At 38.7% G+C, this 13,985-nt stretch overlaps 1 protein-coding gene across 1 annotated transcript in view; it reads left to right on the top strand.

The window, feature by feature from the left end:
* The window catches only part of gbe1b (glucan (1,4-alpha-), branching enzyme 1b), an 82,333-nt gene that overhangs the window by 17,772 nt on the left and 50,576 nt on the right, over positions 1-13,985 (top strand). Inside the window, exons 5-7 of the mRNA XM_059330989.1 lie at positions 632-767; positions 3,681-3,771; positions 6,040-6,249. Coding sequence (XP_059186972.1) covers positions 632-767; positions 3,681-3,771; positions 6,040-6,249 — 437 coding nt within the window. The remainder of the gene's footprint in view (positions 1-631; positions 768-3,680; positions 3,772-6,039; positions 6,250-13,985) is intronic.

Here is a 13,985-nt window from a genome sequence, read left to right on the forward strand (position 1 = left end):
GTGACCAAAATGTTGGGTTTGCTAAGTGTTAGATCCCAAAAAAGCCTCTTGTGTTCTGGTCCTTCCTTACTACTTTGATTCTCGCAGTGTGAAACGTACGTTACGTTCATTTGTGGCCATTCTTAATGTGGGTGCTTGATGCTAAGAGGGTCTGAATGTGTCTCAATACTACTTGACGCCCTCAGCATAAGTGTGCACAAGCAAAACAATAAGAGGCTATTAAAGACCACCTTGCTTTCTTTATCGCTTGTTATTTGGCACCATTTTAATTAGAGGAGCCCTCTTACTGGCAGTATATTCGCTTTATTTACAAGTGGCTCAATCATGTACTTCAAATGGTGGGTTCACAAGGCCTGGTGGGTAGCCATCAGGAAATGTATTCCATGTCAAAAACAAATCCTAATCCCATTGTGTAACACAAACAGCGTGAATCATAGAACTTTTTATGTTTAGGATGAGCAGAACCATTATCAGCCTCTTTGGTGAGATATTGATGCAGAGACACAGAAAAAAACATTTTATGTCTTTGACCTTATGGCTCATAGTTACACACCAAATGAACTGTTTTTCTAGTCATTTTTGGGAAAAGGTGCTTTCATGATTTTCTATCTAATTTTGTTTTCCGCTCTAGCAAATCCACGATCGGCCAAAAAGACCCAGGAGCCTGAGAATATACGAGGCCCACGTGGGCATCGCTTCACCTGAGGGCAAGATTGCCTCGTACACCAACTTCACGAACAACGTGCTGCCTCATATAAAAGACCTGGGTAAGACTACACGACAAAACATTATTCTCTTCCCTTTTGGTGTCCCTCTTATTTTGTTGGCCACTCAAGTCTGTAAAAAGTGCCCAGCAATCATCCTGCTGTGATCCTCTTCATCTAAGTGTCAGTGAGAGCTTTTGTTGACTCAACTTGAGAACATTTTGTATCCTTTCCAGCCAAGAAGAGAGAGGAAGTGAAGCATTAAGATGAAGTTTGTATTTACCTCCCCACGCATCAAATCAGAGGCAGCAATGTGGCTGGAAAAACACTAGTCGAGGGGTTCGAGAGCCATTTTTTATAACTACCAGTGTCCTGTGCCATCTCTGTCAACACCGGTCCTTAACTTTTCCTCCAGTAGTAGTATTTTCGGTGGCAGACCTGTCACACTCGCTCTGCACAGAGCCACATCAGCAAGTCAACATCCTGTTTACTGGCATGACCTGAAGGGATCACTGACTGTTGGACAGTGTTTTGTAAAGAGGGCTCCAGAGCACAAGTCACACACCACACAGCAGTTATCGCTCCAAAACGGACAACTTATTTCCATTTCCATGAGCCTGACTTGCACAGCCAGCAATAGAGAGAAGCCATCTTTCTGTATGGGAAACGATGCAGAACGATGATATGGCCTCAAAATCATTTAATGTCACAATTGGTTTGATATCAATAAGTTCAACAGTAAATATTTTTTTCTTGCAGCACTGTTTCACTTCTGATTTGTTTGTTCAGATTAGTTCAATATAATCCTTCAGAGATTTAGGGCGTCCAGACTTGACTGTAGGCTTATTGATTGGTTGAACTTCTGGTTAAATGTCACTGGCTGATGCAGCTTTTCTCAGTTTAACTGTACAGGATTCAATGTATTTACTGAATATTGTCATACGAGTCAACTTAGATTGGATTCACAATATGTGTGTACAACTCAGTCAATAAAATCAGTTTTGCTCAGCTTTACTTGTACTTGAATATACATGTAAATATATAGATTTTTCCACAACTGAAATCAATCAGAAAAAAAATCCTAGACAGCAACAACAGCTTTTCATTAGGTGAATGTGACTGTTAATGCTACTATAAAAGCTTCCCTTCATATCAAACGATGCTAACAATGCTTATCTCATCTTTGTGAAATTAATATTGCTGAAATGATGACTAAACTAGAAACATTTAAAAAATAAATAAAGAGGCAAATGAAATTAATGCACAAGAAATGGTTTACACAGCAACACAAACTTCAAAACACTAATTAATTAATAATGAAATTGAAAATGTTCAATACTATTGAGTGATCTGTGATTTTTAGCCATGTTATTGGCACAACTTTATGGATGGCAATGTCAGCCTGCCTGGTGGTGCAACACAAACTGTGTTTCTTTTAGTTTATCTTACCTTTTCCTTTTTAATAATTTCTCATTTTAAACACCTTTTCTGATGGTGTTGCTTGTCTGTTGTTTTTCATTTAAAAATGTTTGTACTCAAACTTTTAAAAAATGTCATTTTGTCACAAAATGTTCCAACAATGAATTTTGAACAAATGCTAAAAAATCCATCTTTTGACTTTCATTGCTGCATTTCACCTGCTTCATTACATTTTACATTCTATGATTAAGATAGTTATATGTGCTTTGACTTGTGAACAGTGTCTTACATCATTTTATGTTTCTCATCAACTGATTAATTACCATAATGACACAACTCATAATAAAGAGCTAGATTAGTGACATTAACCTTTAGGAACAGATCCCTGTCTTGGTTTGCAGTTCTGCTCATATGAGATGTGGCATTATTTAGCATTCAAATGCAGCGTGTTGCACTGATATTATTAAAAGGAACAGATATGACTGGCACAGCAAACCAGGTGCAATCTGATAAATGCTGTTTCCTTGGTCGTGTCATCCTGTTTAGTGGGAAAGGAAACTGCCAGAGTAAATGCTGTCAAAGAATCTACCTGCAGCAGCTGAGGGAATCTGCACAATAGGATGCTCCAGGAGGCTAAACTCCAGCGTCTCTAGTGACGGCTGCCTTTGCCTGCCATTTCATTTTCTTGACTGTGGGGAGAGAGTGTATATATAAATATAAAAAAGAGAAACTTCCTCTCACCCCAGTGCTTTGTCACACCCCTTCAGAAGCCAAAGTTTTTTTTTCTCTCTCTCTTGCCTGAAAAGAAGCTGCGATATAAATAAATAAATGTGCTCCTCACAACAGTGAAAAACCGCAGGGCCTCCCTCTGGAGTGCTCAGTGGCAGTTTAAAAGCCTGTTGTTCTCTTATTCATAGAAGCAGTTTTCGTAGGTCGTTTTGAAATGTTGTACATGACCTCCTGACTCTGATAGCTGGTGTTTCCCTGTAGCCGCAGCTTGTCTTTAGGATACCAGAGCTTGTGTCAGAAAGGAAATGCCTGCAGCTCACATTTACAGCTGTTTGACTGACACAGGTCAAATAGTACTGAGTGCTAATGTTTCCAGATGCCTGCTGTACCACATTAATGTGGGCAAACAAGAGAGACTTTTTCAGATAATGTCTGTATTTAAAGACGTTTTGCACTTGCTGTTTTATCCTGTTTGTCCAACCTACCCCGAACATCATAAGAATTAATTGCATTTTAATTGATGTTTGGGATATGATCTACATAAGCAGCTGGTGTTATTTTAAGTGAATCCTAAGAAAAGAGAAGAATAATACTCCCTGAAGGCAATCGAGGCTATCCTAATAGACAGAATGTAATGCTCTCAATAACAGAAACACCAGGATGTTAAGCTTATTGTGTCATGCTGCCATATATACTGTAATATGTATACCACAAATGATCATACATAATTTAGCGGTTTACCCACAGCTAATATCTGCAGTATTAATCAGTTAACACATGAATTTGAGAAGAATCGTCTTTGAAATGGCTCTTCTCCTTCTGTTTCAGGTTACAACTGTATTCAGCTGATGGCGGTCATGGAGCACGCCTACTACGCAAGTTTTGGATATCAGATTACAAGTTTCTTTGCTGCTTCCAGGTAAATGCTTTTATTTTGTACACACTTGCAAAGGTGTGATGTTAAACATTTAGAATAATGACATTTTTTATTTTATTTTATTCATGTTAAACTTTAGTGATTCAGTTTATTTGCATTCTTTAATCACCTGTCTGGATTGTAGTTTTTTTAGTCTGCCATTCCTGCACTGGAATCAAGTTATTTTGAATAGCATAGTATGCACCAGGCAGCAACCTCCGGGTCTGAGCAGGGAGGCAAACCAGGAAGTGCCTTAAACTGCATTCTACCAAAAATGCCAGCAGGGGGCGCTAAGTTTAGCTGCAAAAAAAATCTGTCCATTCATTTCAATGCAACATTTGAAAACTTCTCACTTGATTTATTACCTCAGAATTTTTTTTTAGGACAACACTATAGTCTCAATCACCAGTAAAAAAATCTTCTTCAAGACAACTTCATGTAAATAGCTCAAATAATGGCCCCAATTAGAAGAAAATAGAAGATAAAGAATCGTATGATTTGGGGCGTGGCTACTTTTGATTGACAGGTCACTAACAAGGCGAATATAGTTATATATAACATTATATACATATAAAAAAGTATACATTTACCAGTTTGGTCTCATAACTTTGACCCTTTCACACTGTATTTTCACTTACTGACAGTTTATTTGAACATTTTGTTCAGTGAAAATGTCTTGTTCAGTGTTTGGTTGGACTAACAGACACTCCAAGGAGTCGCGGCTTTGCTCAGTCAGGTTGAGGTGTAGAGAGGGGTGTAGTTAGTGTCCTTAGATCCCTCTCGCTCCTCCACAGTGCAAATATGTTCTGCTCCCCGTATCGGAAACAAGATGGCGACACAAGATGGCGACAAGTGTAATGCTGAACTTGTGCTTCCAACAGGCCACAAACCAACAGGTGACGTCACGGTCCATTATTTATATAGAGTCTATGGTATGCACATGTTGCAAACGATGTGAGACAAAAGCCAATGTGCATTTCACACACATTAAATCATGAGTTCTTTTAACATACAAGAAGACATAACAGTCTGCTTTATTCTTCTTTATTAGTACAACGTGATGTGATGAATCCTTTCAGCTCAACCAGGACTGAAACCCTAAAGATTATAACTTAAAAGCCTATTTTTTATTTGCATTGTGCTACATGTCATTTACACCACTTAGCCTGTCACTTACAATAGGCGCCTTTTAATACAAATTGTTTTCGAGAAATTGGTGTTTATTGGGTGCCTTGAGAGAGTAACTTCACACCATCATGAGGACAAAACTGAGCCAGCAGCTCCCCACTTCACAGAAATAGTCGCCTCAAATCAAGGTTAGGAAGTCTGACACCAACAATAATCTCTCTGTAAATACATTTGCTGTTAATCCAGAGAGTGGAGGGAGTCGTAGATAAAGGTGGACTAGTCGGAGTATTTATCTTCTCTCAGAGATCCCTCCTTCCTTGCTTTGAGTAGAGCCTAAACCCAAAGTGTAATGTATATAGTGTAATTTCACCCATGATTGATCTTTCAGTGTCATTTAAAACCGGAGCGGTCGAATACCGGGAAGCAGGGTAATACTCTCGCTATGTGTCCTGTTTTGCAAGGAAGCTGATGTAATGATAGCTGGAAGGACAGGGGGGACGTTTTTGGACCATATGTACACAAAGATATGTGTGTTTGTATATCCAGGTGTGTACACGCATACAGTTACTCTGTGGAGTGTCCTATGATTTCCTTATGACCCTTTAATTAGTATTAAAATACTGATAATGTTAGTAAGCCTTATAATATAATACAAAATCACTGACTATCTCTATATATAATCTATTAAAAAACTAGAATGGATGATCTTGAGGCAAAAAAGATGTCTGTAAAATTGTATATAGTGTTGTGGATATTTGAATACCAGACACATTCGAGGAAAATATAAATAATGATAATAAAATATATATTCAGTGTGTGCACTTGAACTTTCTCTTAAAATGTGGGCCTGTTGTCACTGTGATGCTAATTTAAGGAAAAACAAACTGAAAGTCAAGGACATTTTTGTTGGTCATCAACTTGCACAAGTCATGAAACAGGTTTTTTTTTTTTTTTTTTTTTGGAACGGTGGCAAGAAGTTAAGGTCTAATATTAATTTCTATATTTTCTCTCAGGGTAATTTTGACATGAGGATTCACATGAGGGGTTGAGATTATGATTCGGGGTATGTTTTCTTTTTAATTTAGGCTATGGAATGGAAAGGATTTCGTATTAACACAAACGTGTGTATGTGTGTGTTTGTAGTCGGTACGGTACCCCGGACGAGCTGAAGCAGCTGATAGATGTGGCTCATTCGATGGGCATCGTGGTGCTGCTGGACGTCGTTCACAGCCACGCCTCCAAAAACACTGAGGACGGCCTGAACAACTTTGATGGCTCCGACTCGTGCTTCTTCCACTCTCCACCCAGAGGAGAGCACAGCCTGTGGGGCAGCCGCCTCTTCAACTACTCCAGGTACCCAAAGTCTGGTTCCACTGTACCATAGATATTTATAAGAGAGGCATTGTTTATATATATATATATATATATATATATATATGTATATATATATATATATATATATATATATATATATATATATATATATATATATATATATATATATATATAGTCTGAGCAAGGAGGGAAACCAGGAAGTGCATTCTACTGAAAATTCCATCAGGGGGCGCTAAGTTTGACTGCAAAAAAAATCTGTCCATTCATTTCAATGCAAAATTTGAAAACTTCTCACTTGATTAATTACCTCAGAATTTCTTTTTAGGACAACACTATGGTCTCAATCGCTGGTAAAAAAATCTTCTTCAAGACAATTTCATATTAATAGTTAGAAGAAAATAGAAGATAAAGAATCGTATGATTTGGGGCGTGGCTACCTTTGATTGACAGGTCACTGACAAGGCGAGCTGTCATCAGGAGAGAAGCAGAACAATGCGAACAACGTGTCAATAAAGTTACATATAACGTTATATAGATATAAAAAATAACGTTTACCGATTTGGTCTCACAACTTTGACCCTTTCACACTGTATTTTCACTTAATGACAGTTTATTTGAACATTTGTTCATTAAAATGTCTTGTTCAGTGTTTGGTTGGACTAACAGACACTCAAAGGAGTCGCTGTTCAGTTTTCTGAGGTAAGTAATGAATATTTAGTTTTTGTTTTTTGCTAGCCAAAATGAACATCCCAGTTAATGCTCCAGTTAATGCTAACATGAATTAGCAGCAGCTTCTCTCAGTCAGGTTGAGGTGTAGAGAGGCTGTAGTCAGTGATCAGATCCCTCTCGCTCCTCCACAGTCCAGATATGGTCTGCTCCCTGATCGGAAACAAGATGGCGACGAGTTTAACAATGAACTCGATGCTTCCAACAGGGCACAAACCAATGGATGACGTCACGGTCACTACGTCCATTATTTATATACTGTCTATGATTTGACTTGAATGCATAGACAATACAATGATTTAAAGAGTTTATTTTTAAGGAAGATATATTGAGTGAGAATTTCTTCCATGCTACCAGCTCCATTACCTCTCATCAAAGCACAAGCTGTTTCTTTAAAGCACAAAGTTTTCACAAGAAGCTTATTGGCATCAAAATATGTTGTGCAATGATGAAAAATATATTTTTAAATGTGCAGTGATGCACTTGGTTAAAACGTTATGTTCAAGTCAATTTGATGCATAAGTCTTGAAAATCGCAATTTCCATGTTCTGTTTCAAGGTGGAAAAATAAGTCTTTAAAAGAAAATGTTTGAGCTTTAAAGAGCATTTATAATACCCAAATCTGCACAATGCAATTAAATCACAATGCATTTTCTTCCTTTTCTAGTAGTGCAATTATACTTGCTCTTTATTTTGTGTTATTAACTGCATTAAAACGGCACGATGGGACTCCTTTACTTTTGTCGTTGACTTTATGCTGCTATAATTTCATCGTAATTAAATCCGGCATTCCATTTTGTCTGAGCCTTTTAGTACCATCCCTGGTATAAAAGCAAGTAACTGCCCACTGATTACTGCAATTTCATCTCCACATTATGCTCAAGCTGTGGAGATTAAAAGATGCATTTGAATGTTACATATGACACTGACATCATGAAAGAGATTTAAAAGCGACCATGGCCACGTCAGATATATAAATGGTAAGCTTTGAAAAGAAGGCTGATAAATGAGCACTAGGGTTTTCGGGGTTCTGAATTTAAAAGAAAAATGTATAAGCAACATATGAAGAGATTGATAAATGAGGCCAAATGGGAGCTCTTTATATTCTCTCAGACTATCTGATGCAGCATGATGTGTTGAAGGTCAGAAGCAAGACATGATCTCAAAATGACAGATTACATCTCTCACCAAAATGGCCATGCAGGCAGGTTCACTGTTAATCTGATATTCCTAAAGCGTAAAATGGGCTATTAATGGTGAATGTAAGTTTCCTCAAATGCTCTTGATTTTACCTTTAACACATTTGGCCGGACAGGTGTTGAATTTTAATGCATTATGAGTAATGATTTGATGTTACAGTGCTGGCAGGCTTGGGTAATGTTCATACTTTCAGCTAATTACAAACGTGTGAGGATACACATGAAAGGCCTTGAGTCGGCAGGCTCTGCTGGTGCTAAGTGTACACCAAAACTATTGATTGGTGTTGTTGTAGGCTCTGTTAATTAAGTGTCTCTCCTCTTGCCTCTGTACCCAGAATGTGATCCCAGTGCACATTAAAGAGGAGCAGGCACTGTTGAGTCTATCAAATGCTTTTTTTGAACTCACTTTTAATAAGTGTGTGCCTGTGTGCAGCAGTTTCCAATACATTATACAATGTTTAGTGTCAGACATGGGGGCTATAATAAGAGAACAAGGTTCTTCTTTCATCACTTATTGAACTCTCCTCATATCCAAAGCACTCATTAGACCTGGAGCAGACATATGCCACGACTGGGAGGCATATGAGGAGTCATTTGTAAAAGCCCAAAGGAGCTCTGCAATGTCATCGCCAGTTCATTTGTCTTCTCTGCCTCTCACAGGTTGTTTGGACGTGTCATTTGTGTCAAGCTTTTCTGCTACTCCCTTTGGAAGGAAATGAACCTCAGAGGCTTGCTGCGATCCTAGTGTGAAACACAGCCTGTTTTTAATCAAGCAGCCTTGCTATCAGCCATCACAGTCCGACCATGATGTTCTTATTAGGTTGACAGAAGTTGACTGATACCGGCTATCAGGGCAAAGATATATTTTCCACGGAGCTGCCTCTTCTGCTCTGCTCTCACTTCTGCATCTTTATCAAAAAGCACCTGTTTTTAGTTTGTATTTTTCCCTTCAACTTTTCCTCATAAAACATTCAGCTCAGTCTGGAGAGAATGCTGTTTAGATACAAGCCTGCTCCAATTGTTGGCTTTAGTTGCCTCTGAGTCATATGCGTCTACATTTGAGGACAAATACTGCAGATTTTTGCCCTTGCTGACACTAGCCGGTGTACTAACTGTCAGGAGGTTCTTGGCATTTCTTTTATGAAGTGGCTTGCATTTCTGCTTTCTAAATAGTTGAATTAGATGAATATTTTGACTATAATGGAGGGAAAGGTAATACATTCATCACTTGAACCTGTGCTTTGAGCTGAGATATTCCAAATGCCCTTGAAATATCAAAAGATATTTTGCTTGTACATCAATTGACAAATCAAACTTTTAAAACTTAAACTAATCAGGATATACGGTGTTTGAATGTACAAGGTGATGCACTGAACACTTTTCTGTTCTTATTGTGATAAGTAACAAATAAGGGTCGATCTGCATTATTTGTTAGCGGTTATTTCCTTCATAAACCTTTTTGAAAGACACCAAAGTCACCTTGAGACGGGGACCAAGTGAATGGAGCCCATGGTTCGGCGTGTAGGGGGTTGGCAGCCACAGAAGCGGAGCCTTTTTTCAGATCAGGGCCTTCAGATGTGAGAGTTCTAAGAAGCTTGATGTGAGCTTGTTCTGTAATCCCCCCACCTCTCTCAGGATCATTTGCATCCATTTTTCATCAATCTTTGTGTGAATTCTAAAGATATGAAAAATAGGCCCAGGGCCAGGCTTTTAAAGACTCTTTTTAACTCTTCTCCATGTTCTCATGCTGAGAGATCGGCCCTGTGTTTGAGGACCAAGGAGCAATAATTCTCTCTTTGACAAGATTATTCTATGCGTGTCTTTTTATTCCGTTCAAATATTAGTTAATGATGTGTGGATGGGCAATATAAATACCGGATATTTCTGTGCTTTTGTGCCGCTGTTGATCCTAAATGAATGAGGACAAAAGCTAGTTTATAGAACACACTGAATGAGATTAGCACTGCTTAGATTGTAAGTATATTTTACTGTATGAGAGCTCAAATAAAGCAGAATTAAATAATTTAGGTTCTCTGATGTATAATATAGTGCTAAATCCACTGATCAAGGTTTTTTTTTTAAACCCATGTAACCCCCTGGTTACTTCCATAAAAGTAGGCTTATAGGTTTCATTACTACACGCTTCTGTCATGTATAATACTTTACTCTTTGTTTCACATTACAGTTATACATCTTGTTGTTTTTTTTTAAATTGGACAAATTATGGAACAGATATATATTTTTCTAGGTGTGACTTTCGGCAGTTTGAGATCTGTTTCCATCTCTATTATCAGCTGTTGGACCTTCAGTGTGTCAGCTAAACAGACTTTACATTGTGAAATTCTAAAATAAGAGTAACTGTACACAAGGGGAGGCATGTAGGGAAGCAAAGAATCATCCTGCTGATAAATGACAGGTTTTTATTTTAAAGAAACAGAGCAGAAACCATAACAAAAGAAACTGGAAAATACATCGATCTCCTCCCTTTGGAGCATTTATGTTTTTACATACTTGGGCCAACTTTGAAGTATAGCTGGGGACTGGCTACTGTCTGATCAATCAATAAACTCGCACTTAAAAATGTCAACTCAGTTCAGATTCAGTCATTTAAGTATTTAGTACCCCTGAGTTATTTCCCCTGCCCCATCAAGTCACACAGCGAGGGGAAAAGCTGTTTTTCCCCTCTGGTGAGCTCCAGCTAATGAGCTCAGCTTAGCTGTAGGTGTGCATGGTGGCTGGTTGGAGCTGCCTGTGTGCTTCCAGCAGGTCTCTGATGGAGCCAGTGGGTAGGAACATAGCGTCTTTGCACCTTCATGCCCCTTAGCTCCTTAAAACTATCTCTCACAAATAGCAAAAAATTCCATGGTACTAATGTGTGCTCTCTGTTCGCAAGTCACCCTCTTGTGAATTGAAATAATTAATCTCAAACACATTCAAAAGACTGTAGATTGCAGAGAAAATACATTTTTGAGTGCTTTCAGTATATTGAATTATGAGGCAATGAACTTGGATCATTAGGAGCCAAAGTTGAGTCATTTTCTCATTCAGAATCAATGTGGCGCTTTCACTTGACACTGAGACATGATAATTTACTCAGCATTCAACAGTTTCTTAGCTTTGTACTATTTTGCATTTGAGTGTTTCATTTACAATGAAACTGAGCTGGAAAACTATTTTGTGACTGGCCAGGGTTCCATACTAACCAATAATAAGGGAACGGTGCCAGCTGTAGCTCGCCATCCCCCACTTCTACTTCCCCAACCCGGAGACTGTTTTACCTAATGCCAAGTAGTTAGTACATTGCAACACTTGATGGTAATATATTAGCTTACTGTCCAGCTATGATTCTGGAGACACACCTATAATTTACATGATTTTCTTTTGTTAAAATCGTCATACCATTTAAAAAACCTAGTGATTATTCATGAGAACATACCACTACAGAGACATTCAGCCAATGCTAAAATATGGTCCGCAAGAGAAAACTCCAATGGCGCAGAATTGGCCTGCCACACTGCAATTGAATTCTGAAAGGCAGCAAGTACAAGGTGATACTAATTACAGGTTGCTAAACATACAAACAGTCTCACAGGCAGCAGAATATCCCTCCCAGGATGCCAAGCAAAAGCAGCTAGCTGCCAGGCAGCCTCAAGAATGCCAGACAAATGGCAGATATCTGACACAAAGCACAGCAATACGGGGACAGTCTGTCAGGCAGCTAGATGAGAGTTTACCCTGCGAGGCAGCCAGCATCACCAGACTGCCTGGAGGGCTGCTTAACATTGTGGTGCGAAGTATAAAGACATATTTCTTATATGTGTCCAGCACAGAGCCCATAATTGTATTTTAAGTCACACATTTCCGATAAACCCTGTTTTGCTGGATTGTGATGAAAGGATATGTGGCAACTTAACATTAAAATATCTACCTTTTAGTCAGAAAAATAATATAAAAACACATTATACAACATTAGCATGTCATGTCATTCAAGAATCTGTGATGCATATGTGCATTTAATGTACCCACATGCTGGATGAATAAATCCATGATGGAATAAATAAATAAATCAAGCCACAACCAAGAAATGTGAATTTATTGCAGATGTCACTCCTGTCAATTTCTCTGTCCTGGATGCATTAATGGCTTCAGGGATTGGAGAAAAGTTTGAAATGCGTTAAATGAGGCACCTTATTTGTCCTTTTTGGTCCAACAAATGCACGCCATCCATCAGGCTGTCGAGCATCGTTGTTTGAGCATCACACTTCTCGTGGAATGACCTGTCAGCTTCTTAAATTTATTTGGTCTTATCTGCAGCTTACCTGTGATGTTGTGAAAACAGGGACTTAAATCTTTCTCTCTGCCATCATGACAAGTTGCCTTGACCCCTTATGCAAAATTGACTTCTTGAAACGCAGCATGTTTCGATATCTGCTCCGCTCGCAACAGAACACAAATACCATAATATGGGTCACAGTCATGTTGAGCAGCAGGAGGAAATAAGCTCTGATAAGGAGCAACTAAGCATGAAACTGATGTGAAATAAAGTCTGTTATTTGAATTGACTTGTAAGTGACTTTGTGTTCTTGCAGGTGAAACAACAGCACATATGATAAATTGCCTTATCGTACTCTACAAGCAGCAAGATTAGAGCCTTACTCTATTAGTGTTCACTAACCAGGTTTCACAGTTGTTGCTGAGCGTTAGCATGAGGACAGTGTAATATGCAATTTGCTTTTGTATTAACACCACTGGCCCAGTGATAAGTTCATTGAACTGCATAGATAAGCGGTGTATTGCATCGGGTATAGAGATCTAACTTTCCCACTGTAATTGGACTTGATGATGAATGGCATTGTGGCTCCTAATGTGGCAGTATGGTTTCATCTTGGGCCTCTGGCTCTCACTGGCTATTATCTCCATCCCGTGAGGATACATTGTGTCTGAGCCTTTGTTGGCTCTGCGCAGTGGAGTGGAGGACCTAATCTATTTATCACAGGGTCTGCGTGACCACCCAGCCAGGCTGCTATATCGGATCATACCAGGCTCCCTTGTGCTCTTCCTCAAGGGAAGGAGGAAGCGCCGATGTAACATGCAGCTTCACACCTGTCAAACAGTGCAGAGGTTGGTCATCCCCGAGGAATGGAGCACAGAAGGCAAACCATTTAAATGTATTTTTGTGTCATGGCTTACTTGTCCAAAATATGTGGGATTTGTCTTTTGCCATAGAGGATGTAATCCTCAGCTTTTAGTGTGGGAACATTCAGGGAATGAATCAATTACAAGATTAAAGAAGGAGGTATTATTGAGAACAAGAATTGTCTCGTGTTTGGATGGATTTTTGTAGTTTGAGATGTTATTGGAGCACTGTTGAAGCATGAATCTGGGACTCCTCGCTGCTTCACCAACTTTCTGACATGTTGAAATTGCATCATTGAAGCAAAAAATGTTGAACTGCCCCTCAGTGTGGTGTCACAACTGGAAAAAAAACCTCAAATGAAATTCAGTGTCTAACTTTTCTAATTCAGGGTGTGAATCGTGTTACTGCTCCGAGAGACCAGAAGGGAAATCAGAACTTCTCAGTTAAATTCCAGGAGTAGGAAAACCTCATTCAATATCACATTTACATTTTTAATTATGCAAATGACTAAAACTTACCGTACAACTTTGCTCAACAGCATGTTTTGTTTGTCATTGCATTTGTCTAGACAGGGAAGGTAAATATTTATATGTTTCTGTTTTTAGTGCATTTAATGAACATCATTTCCCACAAGCACAAGACCATTGCTAGAATGACTTTACTTGACATTCTGTTATATTCTATTGTTAAGGG

This window comes from Centropristis striata, chromosome 4 (assembly GCF_030273125.1).
Source record: "Centropristis striata isolate RG_2023a ecotype Rhode Island chromosome 4, C.striata_1.0, whole genome shotgun sequence".
NCBI lineage: Eukaryota > Metazoa > Chordata > Actinopteri > Perciformes > Serranidae > Centropristis > Centropristis striata.